This window comes from Bacillus rossius, chromosome 10 (genome assembly GCF_032445375.1).
Source record: "Bacillus rossius redtenbacheri isolate Brsri chromosome 10, Brsri_v3, whole genome shotgun sequence".
Taxonomy (NCBI): Eukaryota; Metazoa; Arthropoda; class Insecta; order Phasmatodea; family Bacillidae; genus Bacillus; species Bacillus rossius.
Genome location: NC_086337.1, coordinates 43,147,271 through 43,165,853, shown reverse-complemented (window position 1 = coordinate 43,165,853; position 18,583 = coordinate 43,147,271). Strand labels below are relative to the sequence as shown.

The 18,583-nt window shown below is 43.3% G+C and overlaps 1 protein-coding gene across 1 annotated transcript; it reads left to right on the top strand.

The window, feature by feature from the left end:
• The first annotated feature begins 1,030 nt into the window (after positions 1-1,030).
• Positions 1,031-18,068, top strand: LOC134535648 (chaoptin-like). The gene is made up of 5 exons (XM_063374835.1): positions 1,031-1,109; positions 9,889-10,069; positions 13,513-13,660; positions 14,267-14,374; positions 15,454-18,068. The coding sequence occupies exons 2-5, from the start codon at positions 9,910-9,912 to the stop codon at positions 17,972-17,974; spliced, it is 2,937 nt and encodes a 978-aa protein (XP_063230905.1). The 5' UTR covers positions 1,031-1,109; positions 9,889-9,909; the 3' UTR covers positions 17,975-18,068.
• Positions 18,069-18,583: the final 515 nt, after the last annotated feature.

Below are 18,583 nucleotides of genomic sequence, written 5' to 3'. Positions count from 1 at the left end.
CAGGGGAAAATAATTTTGTTGGCTTACCGTATTATTTCATGTACAACTTTTAAAACCCCACAATGGAAAAAAAAATTATTAAAGACTGCAATCATTAGCGTGGCCATAACTGTATACGTGATCTGTGGTTATTGCATAACTTGTAAGGTTAATCATAAATTCTATTAATAATTAACTTAAGATTTTCATTCTATCGAGGTAAACCCAACCATTAAAAAAAAAACACGTGAGGGCATCTTTCAGTACTCTGCAGAGATGTGTAACATCTAACCTTAATAATGAGCGAATATAATTATAATATGAAACTCGGACATGGGATCTAACATAGAATTCTTTAAACTAACATTGAGTATGATATACACACACACACACACACACACATTGTGTTTTCAACTGCATTTCTGGACGCCAATGACACCTAGTTTCCGCACTCGTCGCTAGAATTCGTTGCCGCAGCAGTTACATGGACATAAATTTGAGTAGCAGACTGAAATTTTAAACTATATAATGAAACTGCTCCGATAAAAGCGAAAAAGACTTAAAAAAAAAACAACTAAATCCCAGCTTTGGACCCCGATTTTCGACAAGGAATTTATATTAAAATACTGCCCATCTTGTTTTAAATTCATCAAACAATCAATACTACACAAAGTTTTATGAACTTTGGCTCGCGCCAATCGCCACAGATGGCAGCGCCGTGTTTGTTGCACACATATTTCCGTTCCAGGCGACTAACCGTCCCATTCACAAAATTACTTCCACAAAGTATCGTATTTCAATGATCATCAATAATCATCGTTGCTCAACTGGAGCTCGGACTGCGGGGTTTCTCGCCCCCCATCCCCCACCTCCACTACCTCCTTCATCCATTTTTTTTGCCATTCTCTCTCGACGGCGCTGCGTCGATGACGTAGCTAGGCGCGTCGCCCTCGCTGTGAGTAGGGGGTGGGGGGTGGAGGGGCGAGATGACACGTGACCGCGCATTTCCGAGAACTATTTTCAGTCCGCGAGGCGGCGCGGTGCCAGCGACAGGAAGAGGCGTCACGCCACGCGTCGAACCGTCCAGTGCCTGGGCGGACGTTCGCCCCCTACCGCCGCAACACCTGAAGGTAAGCTCACTCTTATTTTTTCTTCTTCTTTAGCGTTGGTAAGTTTTTTTTTTCCGGGCAGCGACAGCGAGGTCAGATGGAACGGAGACTTAAATTCATTATTTCGGACATGGCATTGCTAGTTTGCACTGTATGTCATAGGGAAATTCCGATTAATAGACACACACACACACACACACACGCGCGCGTACATTTTGTGGAATGACATACCAGAAATTTTGCATCTCCTGCTTATCTATACATAACGTCCTTTTTTATTATTATTACAAAGTAGCATTATTCGTCAAGTAGTTAAATTAACATAATAAACCGAACACTTGGGTTTGAACCTTCCGTCCGAGTTTTTTTTTTTCCTTGTAGTAATAATGGGCCCACCCAACAATGTCCCACGTCGCGTAAGTGAAGTTTTTAGTTTTCACTGTAAGAATCGCACTTCTATAGCTCCCTCCTTGTTCTTTGGTCAGATGTTAAATGTGTGGACAGCACAGAACATTTCGTGGAAGGAATCGGAACATTATCGCGGCACAGGTGAACACCGTGGGCTAACGACGAGAACAGTAAATACAGACACACGACAACCTCGGGACAAAAAAAAACGGACAGTTGAGCTCTGGGACATGGTCCACGCCAGTAGAGGGTCAAACACGTAAATATCCACTGTTTTCTATTGTCCCGTGTCAGACACTGCCTGTGCCTGATGACGGTAACATGTCTCAGTTCCCGAAACGTCGCAACTGTTTTGTCTCGGGAAGCCCGCTGTGTAACACAGCCTGTGTTCGTCTGTGCTGTGACATTGTTCTGATTAATTCCTCCCCAGGATTCTTTGTGCTATCTATACATTTAACATCCGACATTGGCTGATTTTGGCTTATTTTCTGTGTGTTTGTGTATTCGTATATCTTTGCCTGTTAAGGCCCGTCTACAATAGCAATGCCCTAAACTGTGTCCGAAGAACACTCGTCGCTGATTGGTCCACGTGACCCTCTGACGCCATGCGTCAAGTGGGCGAAGGTCCGAAGACTTTCGTCAGTTTGAACTTTTTGTCCTAACCTGTGTACTTCGGACACAGAAAAAGAACAGAACACTCACGACATTTGAATTTCCGGTTCCCGTTTGAAAACGTGGTGTTGGTTTTTGTTATTGAAGGAAATGGAAGGTGTTGTAAGTCAAGAAGAGCCACTTTGCCTTACTGAATAAATATATAATATTGAACTCCCACAACTTTCATAAGTTCAATCTCAAACTACAAAGCATCAAAACAATAAACAAAAACATTTGGTTTGGCACATTTACTGCGCTCTGGTGACAACTTTAGAAATCAATACATTCGGACATCGGACATCGCAATTGTGGACAGGGCAGTTTTCGGTGAGACAATGTGACGTCACTCACATTCGGATGACACGGACCACGCACAGGTTCGGACTATTGTAGACGGACTCTTATTCGGGTTTTCTCATTGAAAGTGTAATATAGTAATGGCGTATGAAAAATAAAATATTTAAATCAATCTTCCCAATCACTATAACAAGGGCGACGGAACACCGACACAAATCAACCCATGCAGCACGTTCACATAAAGGATTATTGACGAGGAGTTGCCCCTTACAGGGGTTCCCTACTCACTCATTTCGGGCAACATGTGCCATACCAAAAAGTATACCAGAGGCGGATTCAAGGGGTGAAAACGGGGAAAATTTTCGCCCACTAAGAGGCTAACTTTGCGAGAGGAAAAAATGGAATGCTGTTTATTAATACCGACACTAATACATTTATCAAAGGATATATTGAAAAAAATGTTTCGTATCATTAGTGAGAAATTTACCTGTATATTTTCCGAGGATTTTATCAACATGAAGTTGGCAACACTGCTTGGTAACTTTACTGTTTAATCTGTGTCCTTTGGTAGCATAGAATAATTAACACTCGCGATATTTTTTTGTTGTTTTCGGTTTCTGTTTCAAAAGGTAAACAGAAAATAACGAACATTTATTAGCATTTTCTTTTCCTTTACAGAATAAAAATAAATATTACTGAACAAACACAAATGTCACAAGTTGACTAAATATTGAAAACTTAGCTACGTAACTACACATTTACTAAACATTAAAATAGTAAACAAAAACAATCGAAAAACATTTATTTTGGCGCTCGATATTAGGATAAGGAGACGAACCGCCCACAGATTCGCACTGTTGCAGGCGGGCACGTAGTTTCGCGCGCTGTAGAAGTAAACAAGCAGCAGGACAGTGGTAGTGAGTGTTGTTTCGGTGAACCATGGTTTTTGTGAGCTGTTTGATGCAAGGATTACTGCAGCTTGGTTTTAAATACGAAATAAATCTGACATTACAGCAGTGGCGGATCCAGAGATTCACCTCGGAGGCCGGAGGGGGCACTCTAGGATTTCAGAATAGCCAGAGAAAAAATGTCTTAAAATTACTAAATTTGTATTTAATCTTCTCACACTACACATAACATCCAACCACCAAATTTTATGATTCTACAAGAAAATCATTAATTATATTAAAATATTTTATTGGTTTCAGAAACAATCATTTTTGTCGGCAATATTAATGTAGCAGACAACTGGTTTTTCGGGGGGGGGGGGGGTGCACTTGCCCCTGGTGCCCCCCCCCCCCCTTGGATCCGCCACTGCATTACAGTATTGATGATACATAGATAGTCTCTGTCCTACGTTTCAATATTTTCGGTACCGTAGCTCTGCGGGGTAATTTTTGACGTGGTTCAAACATCGCCGAGGTACACAGCCAACTACTCGTGTGGCGTGCCGCCAGGGCCGGTGCAAGGTAAATTGGCGCCCTAGGCGAAAAACCTTAATGCCCCCCCCCCTTCCCTCCTCCACCGGACACCCAAAAAAAATTCCTTGCCTCAAAATACATCACGTAAGCCTAAGATTTTTTCAACAATAAAATGTAAGCAGGCTTGTGGTTTTTTTTTTATACTTTTTTACTTATTACAAATCATAAACAGGTCACCGTGGTCTTTAAATAATTACTTATATCAATATAAACATTCCAAACTGTTACAAAAATCCATTTTCATCTAGTTTCAATAATCGTTAAACATATTATATCAGCTGTAGTGTGTCGTGCTGCGCCGCCCCCAGCTACTTGGCGCCCTGGGCGGTTGCCTAGTTCGCCTATATGGACGCGCCGGCCCTGCGTGCCGCGCACCAGGGCCTTCTGTGTTCTGTGGACTGGGAAAGAGAGCGGGCATTCCTCAGCATCTGTGTTTATAAATAAAGAGGGTCTGGTCCGTGAGGTGACTTCTTTCTTCCCCGCCAGCGCCCACGCTACTTAACTCTACCTCTCGCTGGCAAGAATTGCGCGGGAAACAGAAGGAACTAAAAAAAAAAAATAAAAAAAAAAAAAAAAGCCTCCGTGTGAACAGTAGAGTCTTGTTGGCTTCGCTCGGACAGGACGAAGTCTGTTTCCGAATACCTCCTTAAGGCCTCTTCCCCCCCCCCTCCCCACACACACACACTCTATTTCAAACGTATCAGTTTGGAAGAACTGAACAGTCTGGACTGCCATGCGTGTGCAGTTACGGTGGGCTGGTCAGTCGTAACTGATGTGACTGACGAGCTGATGGCTTCCCATCAAATCGGAATGTGGTCTCGAGAAAACCTCAGTTCGAACTGCCGTTTTGTGGCGATACATTTCCAATTAAATTCAGTTTCCATGATTACGTATTAGAAAAACTTTAAAAGATTTTTATTGCCTTATATAATGACGCGGTTTTCGCCGATTATGATTGCTGGTATTTACAAGACTTTCCCAAAATTAATTTGCAAGGAAAAAATTATCAAAATTTTCCTAAGCAAAATCGTCGTCGAAATATAAGTTGGTTTAAAAACGTTGTTTAAAATAGTTTTTTCTTTTTTTATTATTTTTTTTCTTTCCTAACCTCACGATTTCACAAGAAAGGTCCCCTCTTCAATATGTGCAGGTACCACAGAGGTAAGTGGCACAGGGCCCGCAAAGTGTAGGGCCGACACTGCTTTAGGCTTTACCCTAACAGATCCTTGAAAAGCGCATATTGGCAGTTTTTGCTGACATTACGAATAGAAGTAACGTTGCAAGGATTCATACAGAATCGCCGATGCAGCCTTTCGGGAAATAACGAGTCACTAGCGTCCTCTCATGCACACTTGTGGGCTTTGAAGGGCTTGTGACATTATCTATATAAACATTTTTTTTTTATTAATGTAAATGTTCGTTCAAAATCTTAAATCTCCGAAAGTTCTCCATAGATTGCTTTGAAATTTTGAAACAACGTTGCATTCGAATACGCGCGAGTTATTGTATGTTTACCTATGTCACACCTGTGACAGGTAAAAAGGCAGATAAAATATAAATAGGTTATATATATATATATATATATATATATATATATATATATATATATATATATATATATATATGAATGTGTGTTCTTCTGTTTTGTCAATAATAAAGATATAGATAGGGAGATATAGACACAGAGCCAAAGAGAGAGGTGCAGAGAGTGAGATATACAGATATAGAGAGATAGAGTGAAGAATATATATCAATAAATATATATATATGCTATTTTTAAATTATTGATTCTCTTCTATTTAAAATCTGTGCTGCCATCGATTAATCACACAAATAGCTCGAGCGCGCGCACACAAACACAGAGACACACGAATATCAAATATCTAATATCTCTAACTAAAACAGATCATATACATACACTATACTACCATTTATCAGCTCAGTAGGTACCTCTCAGGTTGTTACCGAAACCATTTAGTTGGTCCAAAACAGAGGCGGGCGCAAGGTTGGATAAGGGTTGGATTAAGGGAAGGGGGGGGGGGGGGGGGGGGGATATATCTTCCTTCCGAAATTGTAAATAAATTTGAAAGATATCAGGGAAGTCAGTAGGTAGTATTTTATTTTGGGTGATGTAAGGTGAGCTGTTACAACACCTGCAATTACAACTTGTGTGAGAAGCAGCTTCGAACACGGCCATACGTCAGTGTTTAATGCAGCTTTTTTGGACATACGCCATTGCAGGTTTGCACTGTTTGTCATGGAAAAATTCCAAAAATCAAAAAATAAACAAAAAAAATTGGTTGTCTGTAAAGTCGGTTCACGGACGATAGTTTAACGTGACAACGTCATAACAAAACATTGATGAAATGATTGCATACTTTATGAATAAAATTGAATCATTTTAATTTTAATTATAAAAGAATAAATACTTGAAATTGTACTAGTAATCAGATTTTTAAAATGCAAGAATAATTAACCTTTATTGCCGAAATTGTTGTAATAAGCAATGAAAACCACATTTACTTTTCACTTCACTTTATAAACAGTCGAGTGGAAGAGAGATAGATGCGTCGCAAGCGTACAATGAGCGTAACGGGACACAACGTAACGGAACAATGAGCGTAACGGGACACAGCTTAACGGAACAATGGCGTAACGGGACACTTTTTCGTGCGTGCAGCTGGCGTTCATCGATTTATTAGACGTTGTCAGGTCAATAAATAAAAAATATGAAGGTAAAAAATTCACCGCAAACAAGACTGAATCAGCTGATGTTGGACAAACGGAACCAACGATGAAACTAAACAAGTATTGTAAGTATTGTAAGTATTCTATGTGAAATTTTTCCTAGGCGAACAGTGCACAACTGCAATGGCGCATGTCCAAAAAAACTTCATTAAATCAAAATTTCCCCAATGCATGAATTATTTAAAGAACATACGTCAGTGTGTTAGTGTCAGTAGAAATGTAAGTTTATTCTTGCATACACACATTCAGGTTTTAACATTTGCCCCCATTTTATTTTTCTCTTAAAATCTACACCCCCTTCCACTTCCCCTTGTTTCCGAACCAACAAAATTCCCCGTATCCGGCACCGGGCCAACAGAATGCTTTTACTTACTCCACGCTGTAGTCGTAACAATTTTTTTTTTTTTGGGCTCAGAGAGGCACTAACGAACTCTGATGGGTTAAATTAGTTCAGTGTGTGAACGCTCTGTTAGAAGCTGCTGACTCACTAGAGATGCACTCTCCTTCTGTTTTTGTGTGGGCCAACACACGTAAAGTCTTACAGAGATCAAATTTTGTTTCGAAATGGATAAAATAATACATTCAATAACTTAATTTCCCTGGAAAAAATTGCATATTTTCCTCAAAAAAAGTAGGCATATGTTTTAACAAGAGATGCATTGAAATAAACTGAAGTCGATTAACATAAATATAATATTTTGGTAAATGTTATATCACAATAAAACTTAAAGGCATACATACGATGTGTAGAGTTTTAGGATAAAAAAAACGCTATTTGTAAACATGCTCGATGTATCCGAGTGGGGTCTGTTCACGAAATGCATTCAAAAATTCGCTGAGGGCGGAAGAGAAGGTTTGATTTCACATTAATTTTTTTAACTGTATTTTTAGAAGAGTTAAAATGTGTATAAGGCGTGTTTTCAGAGTTCATTTTAGGCATAGAACAACTGGTACAGATTCTTGAAAGCACTTCTGGTACTAGCATTACACCTTTACCTTCAATATATTTTATTTGTAAAGATATGACAGAGAGTTTCGACTAAGAATCTGAGTCTCTGGTCAATGGCGTAATCTGTAGACCATGTAATTAATAAAAAAAAAAGTGAAGCGAGTCTTTCAATAATCGCCAAGGATTTGAAACATCTAACCTCGATAACGCGCAAATTCATGATATCTCATGTTGCAAATAACTTATAAAACGAAATTCGGACACTAAATTTAACGTAGATTTTCTTTAAACTGATGACGATCGTGATAAATTTACGGAAATTGTGTTTTTCAACTATATTTCTGGACGCGAATCACGCGTAGTTTCCGCACCCGCCGCTAGAATTCGCTGCCGGAGCAGCTACGTCAACTGACGAATCACTCGATTCGCAGAGCAAAAGGGTTTAACTATACGACGAAACGGTTCCGATTAAAAAGCGAAAAATGACTTTAACGTGTTTATTTGGCAAAGTAAGACATTAATGATTGAACGAAAAAGAAACTTGCTGTTGATCAAATCTGATTTAACGATGATCTAATGCTTGGCATAAAGAAAATCCATGTTTTCTATTTCCTTTGCCTATTTTCAAACGAGGGGATGCTAACTACGCAATTTCTTTTTTTTTTTTGACGTGACAACGTCTAATAAATCTATGAACGCCGGCTGCACGCACGAAAGAGTGTCCCGTTACGCACATTGTTCCGTTACGCTGTGTCCCGTTACGCTCATTGTACGCTTGCGCCGTATCTATCTCTCTTCCACTCGACTGTTTATAAAGTGAAGCGAAAAGTTAAATGTGGTTTTCATTGCTTATTACAACAACAATTTCGGCAATAAAGGTTAATTATTAGAGACCGGAAAAATTCGCGGGTTCAATGACCTCCAGGATAGACTCCAATATCCTCTACACACTCGGGCAAATGCCAATTGTTAATTGGCTGCTGACTTGTGAGTCGTCTCGGCTGGGTGGCCTGTGATTCGACACTTCTATGAGTGAGGGTCTCTAATTGGCCCTCAGTCCTCCAGATTAACAGTGAATCAATTACAGAAACAGCACTAAGGTATAATTATTTGAATTTTAGCATAACACGAAATGAACCCGCGAATTTTTCAGGTCTCTATTAATTATTCTTGCATTTTAAAAATCTGATTACTAGTATAATTTCAAGTATTTATTCTTTTATTATTAAAATAAAAAATGATTCAATTTTTATTCATATAAAAGTATGCAATCATTTCATCAATGTTTTGTTATGACGTTGTCGCGTTGAACTATCGTCCGTAAACCGACTTTGCAGACAACCTATTTTTTTTTTAACGTGTTTATTTGGCAAAGTAATACATTTGGTTGAAGGAAACATGCTGCTTATAAAATCTGATTTAACGATGATCTAATGCTTGGCATAAAAAGAAAATCCGTGTTTTCTATTTCCTCCACCTATTTTCAAAAGAGGGGATGCTAACTACGCCATTTCTTTTTTTTTTTTTTTACGTGACAACGTCTAATAAATCGATGAACGCCGGCTGCACGCACGAAAAAGTGTCCCGTTACGCACATTGTTCCGTTACGCTGTGTTCCGTTACGCTCATTGTACGCTTGCGCCGTATCTATCTCTCTTATATCGACTGTGTGAAGTGAAAAGTTAATGTGGTTTTCATTGCTTATTACAACAGCAATTTCGGCAATAAAGGTTAATTATTCTTGAATTTTAAAAATCTGATTACTAGTATAATTTCAAGCATTTATTCTTTTATTATTAAAATCAAAAGATTCAATTTTTATTCATAAAAGTATGCAATCATTTCATCAATGTTTCGTTATGACTAGAGACCCGTAAAATCCGCGGGTTCATTTCATGTTATGCTAAAATTCGAATAATTATACCTTAGCGCTGCTTCTACCACTGGTTCTCTGTTAATCTGGAGGACTGAGGGCCAGTTAGAGACCCTCGCTCATAGAAGTGTCGAATCACAGGCCACCCAGTCGATACGACTCACAAGTCAGCAGCCAATGAACAGTTGGCATTTGCCCGAGTGTGTAGAGGATATTGGAGTCTATCCTGGAGGTCATTGAACCCGCGAATTTTCCGGGTCTCTAGTTATGACGTTGTCACGTTGAACTATCGTCCGTGAACCGACTTTGCAGACAACTTTTTTTTTTTTTTTTTTTTTTTTTTTTTAGCGTGTTTGTTCGGAAAAGTGAGACGTGTTGTTGCAAGGATAGGCGCGGGCGGACGGCGGGCATATGGAGCTGGCGACTTGCTTGGCGCTACTGGCCGCGGCCTGCCTAGTCCAGGCGGACGGCCCCTGCGCCGCCAACCCCATGTGCCGGTGCCGCTTCCACGACGGCAGCCGCGAGCTGTCCGAGGTGGCCTGCTCCGGCGTGCCGCTGTCGCTCGTGCCCGGTGGGTCCCCTTCCATCCAGACCAGGCCAGTCTGGTTCGCCATGTCTAGTTGGGATCCGAGCGACGATTCCCGACGACGATGACGATTAGTAGAGACATGCAAAATTCGCGGATTCAAATTTCGCGATAGGCTAGCATCAAAACAATTATACCTTCGTACCGCTTCTGCGATTGGCCCACATTTTATCCGGGGAACTGTGAGCCAATGGGAAACACTAATCCAAGAAAGTGCCGAATTACGGACAGCCTAGTTGAGACGTGTCACGCGTCAGTAGCCAATGAACAGGTGTCATTTCCGCGAGTATTTAAAGGACTGTGGAGCCTATCCTAGAGGTCAATGAATCCGCGAATTTTGCAGGTCTCTAATGATTAGAGACTGGAAAAATTCGCGAGTTAAATGACCTCCGGGATAGATTCCACGATCCCCTGCCTACTTGGGCAAGCGGCGCCCGTTCTTCGGGCACTGAATTATGAGGCGTCTCAAGTGGGCAACTTGTGGTTGGATACCTCTTTGATTGATTGTCCTCTGATTGGCCAAGAGTCCTGCATATTAACAGTGAACCAATAGCAGAAGTAGCACAACGGTATAATTATTTGAATTTTAGCATATCACGAAATGAACCCGCGAATTTTTCCGGTCTCTAATGATGATTAGAGTCCCGGAAATTTCGCGGATTCCTCTGGCCTCAGGATAGAATTCAAAGTGATAGGTGTGCTCGACCCATGTTTACTTTCCCATTGGTTGATTTCTTAGCGAGAACATTTTTATCCTTGTCATTTGGCACTACCTGATTCGCTTACTTCTCTCCTAGCTGGACATTGTTGGCTCACGGTCGTAGAGGGGCGTGTCCAGATAACTGCGGTCCAATCATGAACACAGTGCGATAGTGTGAAGGTTTGCATTCTAACTTGCGACTAAATGAATGCGCGAAATTTCCGTATCTCTAGATATTGTAAATACGGTTGGTAAAGAATAAATGCATTCAAATCAAAGAAAGAAATAAATACTCAGTATTATATATTAATATAAAACGTGTACGAAATTAATTATTTATTTTAGTAAATTAATCAATATTAACTTTAAATAATGAAAATCAATCAATATGCTAAATGTTTTTATAAATTATTAATTTTTATTGTTTATTTAATAATAATGTAATAAATTATACATACGGGAACATAACCTCACTTATATATGTAAATACACTTGAAAAGGCACTTTGAAAAAGTTTATATTCACAATGAATAAATTGTTTTAATTATATGGACACGTATTCAATATCAAACACTGAAGTATTTTATTGTAAAGCACATATATGAAATTTTTATTTGTATACACCTTTTTTTTTTTTCATCATGTGATAATTTCGTTGTAGGTGCGCGCGCATCGTAAAAAAAAATTCACTTTCAACATATTTTTTTTTTTTCACAACGCACCTAAGGAAGTGTTACTTCAAACATACAGCGTGACAGCTGACAGTTGAGGGTTAGTAAAAAAATGGGCCGCTACACTAGAGAACAACGCGTTTAAATTATTGAGCCATATTTTGAAGGAAAGAAAAAATCGTAGGTTTGGCATACACAGTTCGTAATTTCTTCTTGCGTGAATTTTGGAACATTCTGTATTCGTAGAGACCTGCAAAATTCGCGGATTCATTGACCTCTAGGATAGACTCCACAGTCCTTTAAATACTCGCGGAAATTACACCTGTTCATTGGCTACTGACGCGTGAGACGTCTCAACTAGGCTGTCCGTAATTCGGCACTTTCTTGGTTTAGTGTTTCCCATTGGCTCACAGTTCCCCGGATAAAATGTGGGCCAATCGCAGAAGCGGTACGAAGGTTAAGTTGTTTTGATGCTAGCCTATCGCGAAATGTATCCGCGAATTTTGCATGTGTCTATAGTATTAGTAGGGACCGGTATTTTTCGCGGGAAAAAAAAAAGCCGTTAGACTGCAACAAGGTGCACCCGCGCCGGCGGTTGCTTCCTTGTGATTGGCGGCCGTCTAGCGAGAGAACTCGTGAGCCGCTTCCGCACTGAGTCACTGTGATTGGTGTTCTGACCGTAGGCAAGAGCCCGATGGACGTGTAATACTTTAAATATGCATTTGCACATTTGCAGACCACAGTAGAAATGTTTAAGTAGAAAAATTAGAAAAATATATAATCGGGGAAAATATAAACACAATAAATAACATCAAAACAAAGATTTAAAAAAAAAATGGCGTGTGACTGTGTCATGTACACGTAATAGGTATTTTCTATTCAAAAAATTAAAATACGCTATTTTTTTATTTAGACACCATATATTCACTGTAACTATATTACACTAATGTTTTATATATGCAGTCGATAGATTTTGACGAGAGCTGACGATTGAAATCCAAAAGAACGTCGTAGCTTCTCCTAGTCAAAAATTTATACTAAATGGAAGTCTCGAAACACAGCAAAATGACCTCAAAATGGCGGCGCTTCCCGCGATGCGTTCACAGTCCCCACTTAGCGTAGCGATTTCTTTTTATCCTTTAGCTATCCAGTGGTGTAATTAAATTTTTGGACGGAGATGATAGACGTGCAGCTGCAACACCAAACTGTATCCCCCTGATTTTGTTTTCATTGTTTTGTTTTTTTAATTGCCTCACACTACGGAAGCAATATTTAAAGACGGTATTCACGTCCAAACGACCGAGTGAATGGAAAGCATACGCGAAACGTTTTGAGTACCTGCACGAACGAAAGACCCCTTTTTCTCGAGTGAGGCTGATATGGATCGCGGAACCCGCCTGGACGACGCTGCAGTCTTGCGAGGGAACGCGCGCGACCCCGCGGGTGTCGGCAGGGGTAGACCGACGCAGAGGTGTGTCCGTGTGTGCGCCAGGGGTGCCGTCATGACTTAGAAACACACTGCGCTGCTTGTTTCTAAGTTACGTGTTTCTAAGTTATGACAGTTATAAGTTGTGTGTTATAAGTTATGAGTTTCTACGTTATGACGTTTCTAAGTTGTGTGGTTCTGCGTTGTGTGTTTCAAAGTTGTGTGTTTCTAAGTTATGATATTTCTAAGTTGTGTGGTTCTAAGTTATGGTGTTTCTAAGTTGTGTGTTTTTAAGTTATGGTATTTCTAAGTTGTGTGGTTCTAAGTTATGGTGTTTCTAAGTTGGGTGTTTCTAAGTTATGATATTTCTAAGTTGTGTGTTTCTAAGTTATGGTATTTCTAAGTTGTGCGTGTCTAAGTTATGGTATTTCTAAGTTGTGTGTTTCTAAGTTATGGTATTTCTAAGTTGTGTGTTTCTAAGTTATGGTATTTCTAAGTTGTGCGTGTCTAAGTTATGGTCTTTCTAAGTTGTGTGTTTCTAAGTTACGTGTATTTTCCCAAGTGTTCTAAGTTCTGACAGTTCTAAGTTGTGGCAGTTTTAAGTCATGCGGTGTGTCCGTGTGTGCGCCAGAGCTGCCCGCCGGCGGCGCGCTGGTGCAGTTGGACGTGGTGGGCGCCGGACTCGAGGTACTCGACGGCGACTCCCTGCGCGGCGCGCGGGCGGAGTTCCTGCGCTTCGCGTCCAACGAGCTCCAGCACCTGGACCAGGACGTCTTCAGGTGCGCGCAGCCAGTGGCGCAGCCAGGATCCCCAATTTTACAGTCTCGTGCTACATCATAACTGCATGGTTATTTCTTACTTAAACTCTTTTTACAATCTTACTTAACCTAAATACAGAGCATACTTACGGTTACTATTTTATAAGTCCAAACTAAGCTTTGTTTAGAAAATTATTTTACTTTAAAATAACCACAGCGAGTATGTATATTTATTTCTCACTCTGAGATAAAAACAAACGGGGCTGGGCCCGGGCCCTGGACCCAGGGGTCCACCCAGCCCCACCCTTTGGGGGGGGGGGGGGGGGAGCACGTCTGCACGATCACGTGCTAAATTTGTGAAGCCTTAATATAAGATGAATATTAGAACACAACTCGTACGTTAATGTATAAATGTTACAAATCTGTAGGCGAATGCATAGTTTCATTTTATTGAAAACTGCCCTTCTCAGGACAGTCGATAACAGTTTGTGATGAAAATAAGATTTACGTTTCTCTAGTTTTCAAAATAAACCTAACTTTTAATATGATTTGTGTAATTTTTTTTAAAAGACTTATTTCCAATTTTCAATTATTTTTTTTTATTTTTAAATGTTTGATCTCTTGCAGTTCGATGGCTACACTCATGTCCCTCGATCTCAGTTTCAACGAGTTGGATGAAGTTCCGTTCGTGCCTCTGCAGTACGTGAGAACACTCGACTGGCTCAACCTGCAAAAGTGAGTGACCATGCCAAATGCATTTTTTTTCCTGTAAACATCTTACCTCTCGGTACTACTTCATTTGGTGTGAGTATAATTCCGTGAATGCGACGTAAAATGTGAAACCACCACGGTGCTGCTATCTGTGGCGGATAGCGCGAACCAAATTTCACGAAGACAAAGGTACAAAGCCGGGATTTAGTACGTATTCTTGAAAGCAGGAACGTCGGAACGTCGGAACGTCGGAACGTTTTCATTCATGAGGTGGTGGGGGGGGGGGGCGAAAATATGTATCACAATTACCTCAGTCCAAGAGCGGGGGGGGGGGGGGGGGGGTGGCACTCCCCCGGAAATGGAATTTTATATGCAAAATTGTGCTATTTAATGAGTTACCGAACCAAAATATTAAATATACCATTCCAAGAATTTGATGACGTAGTATGTATTAAATACTACTCTGACAGTAGATGTAGTACAATTTAAATAAAATACCATCCAGGAATTCGTAATCATTTTACAGTATATTGACAATCATAAATTTGATTTTCTAATCAATGTGATCACCAATGCAACGTTTGTAACTACTGGTTGAGAAAAATACTACTAGGACCGAACATTTATTTTGGGAAAAGGAGGGGAGTGAAATGCTACTCTCGCCTTCCACTCCCCCCCCCCCCCCATACATAACAGCACGGGGGTGACTCGCCCCTGTACAGTGTTACGGTTGCCGCTCGAGACGGATATGTTGGTGCACGGACCAGGGGCGTAACCAGGGGAGGGGGGGTTAGTGGTTCAAACACCCCCCCCGCCCTCCTTAGCACCAAATCTTAATTTAATTTCTTATTCATCACTCAAACAAATTTCATATTAAAATTAATAAAAAAGTTTACCATTACAATATTTAAATTTAAGTACCGAAAACTGCTAAAATAGCACTATTTTACACCTTAAAATCCAAATTTTCCCGGGGGAGGACCACCCTCCGATTTAATACGGGGGGGGGGGGCCATGCTTCTTAACCCCCCCCCCCCCTCAAACACAAATCCTTGCTACGCCCTACGCCACTGGCACGGACAGAAGAGCTCCTTTTGTTCCAGCAACTACATAACCCGCGTGGACTCGGCGACCACCCACGGCTGGGCGCAGGCCGAGAGCTCGCTGACGACGCTGTTCCTGGGCGACAACGAGCTGACGGGGCTGCCCCCCTACCGCGGCGGCCTGTCGCCCGCCGCCCTCCGCGCCTGCCGCAAGCTCGCCTGGCTCAACCTGGACGGCAACAAGCTGTCCTCGCTGGAGCCCGACACGCTTCCCGCCAGCCTGCGGACGCTGGGCGCCTCGCGCAACCTGCTCACGAGCTTCCCCGCCGCGGCGCTGGAGGAGCTGCCGGACCTCGCGTGGCTCGACCTGCGAGGCAACTACATCGACTCCGTGCCCGCAGGCGCCTTCCGCACGAGCAAGCACCTGGACAGGCTCGACCTGGGCGAGAACGTCATAGAGACGCTCCCGCCCACCATGTTCAACCGCTCGCTGACGGTGCGCGACCTCAACCTCGACTACAACTACGTCAAGTCCTTGCCGCCGCAGGCGTTCGGCGGGACCAACGTGGGCAGGCTGTATCTGTCGTACAACCGGCTGGGGAGCGTCGACCACATGGCCTTCGTCGGTCTGGGGCACACGCTCGAGTTCCTGGACATGGACCACAACGACCTCCAGCAAGTCCCCAAGGCCCTGCGGCTGCTCAAGAGGCTCAACTACCTGTACATCTCCTACAACAACATCAGCGTCGTCGCGAGGGACGCGTTCGAAGGCTTCGCCGCGTCGCTCAGAGCCTTGTCCCTGGCGGGCAACTTCCTCCGCCGCATCCCCAGAGAGGCGCTGGCGGACTGCAGGTCGCTCACGTACTTCAACATCGCCTACAACAAGATAGATGTCGTAAGTGCCGAGGACTTGGAGTGGGCGGAATCACTAGACACGCTTTTCTTGCAAAGCAATCATCTTACCACGCTCGCTGCAACCACGTTCAAGAAGACGCCACTTCTCCGAGAATTGAGCTTGTCTTTTAACAAACTAACAAAATTTGACCCAGGAACGTTTACTGACATTTCTAAGAATTTACAAAGTCTTGAGCTAAGTTTTAGTCTAGAAAGTGAACGTTTTCTTGATGATATCTTAAAACCTTTAAAATATTTGCAATGGCTTTCTTTGGACAATAACAATTTCGGAAAGCTAAATTCAAATGTTCTGTACAGTTTCGGAAAATTGCAGTATCTTGATCTCGAATATAGTCGCTTGGATTCCATTCCTCCTGAACTTTTCAATGGAGATATACACGAACATTTGCGCGATTTAAGATTATCTCACAATAATATAGAAACCATTGAAAGTGACTCTTTTTCTTCAATGAACAGTTTGCAAACCGTCGTGCTGGTGGATAACAGGTTGAAGAGTATCGCGACACACGCTTTCGATAGTTTACAGAACGTGATTACCATCGATATGTCCGAGAACATGATCGGCTCCATTGCCCCCAGGTCATTTTACAACTTGCCCAAAGTACTTCACTTGAACCTCCAGGGTAACTCGCTGAACGAACTCTCGCTCAGTGTTTTTTACAACGTGTCCAGTGTTTCTGCGCCCGTGAGTCTGAACGTGTCGCGCAACAACATATCGCAGCTGTATCCCGGCGACACCGGGTCGGCGGTGCACATGCACAGCCTCGACTTCAGCCACAACAAGGTCGCCGAGGTCCCGGTGAACTTCCTGCAGCGGTTCGCCGACTCGATGCGCCGCCTCCACATGGGGCACAACCTGGTGCGCGCGCTGAACCAGGCGGCGTTCGGCACCCTCGGCGTGCTGGAGGTGCTGACCTTGGAGGGCAACCGGGTGTCGGAGGTGAGCAAGGACGCGTTCCGGGGCCTGGAGTCCCTGCAGGTGCTCGTCGCGTCGGCCAACGCGATCGAGCAGCTGCAGGCGCAGCAGTTCTCGTGCCTGCGGCGGCTGAGGGTCGTTGACCTGTCGCGCAACAGGATACGCTCGCTGCCGCGCGACGTGTTCGCCGGCACGCGGCTCGAGCGCCTCGACCTGTCGGGCAACGACGTGGTGGCCATGCCCGGCGGCGCCCTGGGCCCCGTGGCCGCCACGCTGCGGCGCCTGGACCTCTCCGGGAACCGCCTGGAGCACCTGGACGCCAGCATGTTCCCGGCCGCCTCGCGGCTCTCCCGGCTCGACCTGGCGCGCAACAGGCTGACGGCGCTGCCGGACGACGTGTTCGCCGGCCTGGGGCGGCTCGTGAGGCTGGACCTGGGCGGCAACTCCCTGCGCGGGGACCTGCCCCGGGTGCTGCGGCCCCTGCGGAGACTGCGGCGCCTGGGGCTGGCCGCCGCCGGGCTGCGCGAGGCTCCCCGCCTGCCGCTGCCCGCGCTCGTGGCTCTGGACCTCTCGGGAAACCTGCTGCAGGACCTGCCCGGGGACCGCGTGCGCGAGCTGGCCCGGCTGCAGGAGCTGTCACTCGCCGGCAACCGGCTGCCGTCCGTGCCCGCCGGCGCCTGGCCGCACCTGCCCGTGCTGCGCGTGCTGGCGCTGTCCGCCAACCCCATCAAGGCAAGCACACTTCTGTAGCCGCCTTAAGCTACGACTAAGACCGAAAGCAGGGATGGGGGTTTTTACAGTAAACCCCACGACAGTGGACAGCAGGTGCTATGGGAAAAAAATATAAAAAGGTTTACAAAAATATTATTTATTCATAGATAATTGCATCTCGAGCGAGAACATATTAACAAAGGTTATATTAATCATTTATAATAATCATGCGCTGCTAGTGCGCTCCCGCGGGAAGCCACAACGAATAAATACAATCATTCATACAAGTTAAACAGTGTGAAAGTAAAGCGGACGTGGTGGCGAAGCGTTAGAAGTAGCAAACAAGTAATATGGGCCGCTAGGCTGAAAGCAAAACTGAAGGCAAAATCAAGAAAAGAATTATAATGCGGCCTGAAAATAAGTGTCCAATGCCATCGTGGCATGCCCATATACAACCGCAGAAGTATTACGTAAATCTACAGGCAGTACTCGGCGCGAGCAAAAGAAACTCAATTCAAACTTGACCTAAAGGGTCCAACCTTGATAGCAAATAGGAAACATTACAGTACATGGCAGAAATACAAAAATGAAGGTGCGGCCACAATGCGCCGGCAGGAATAATACTTCATACTTAATTATAAACGCTAA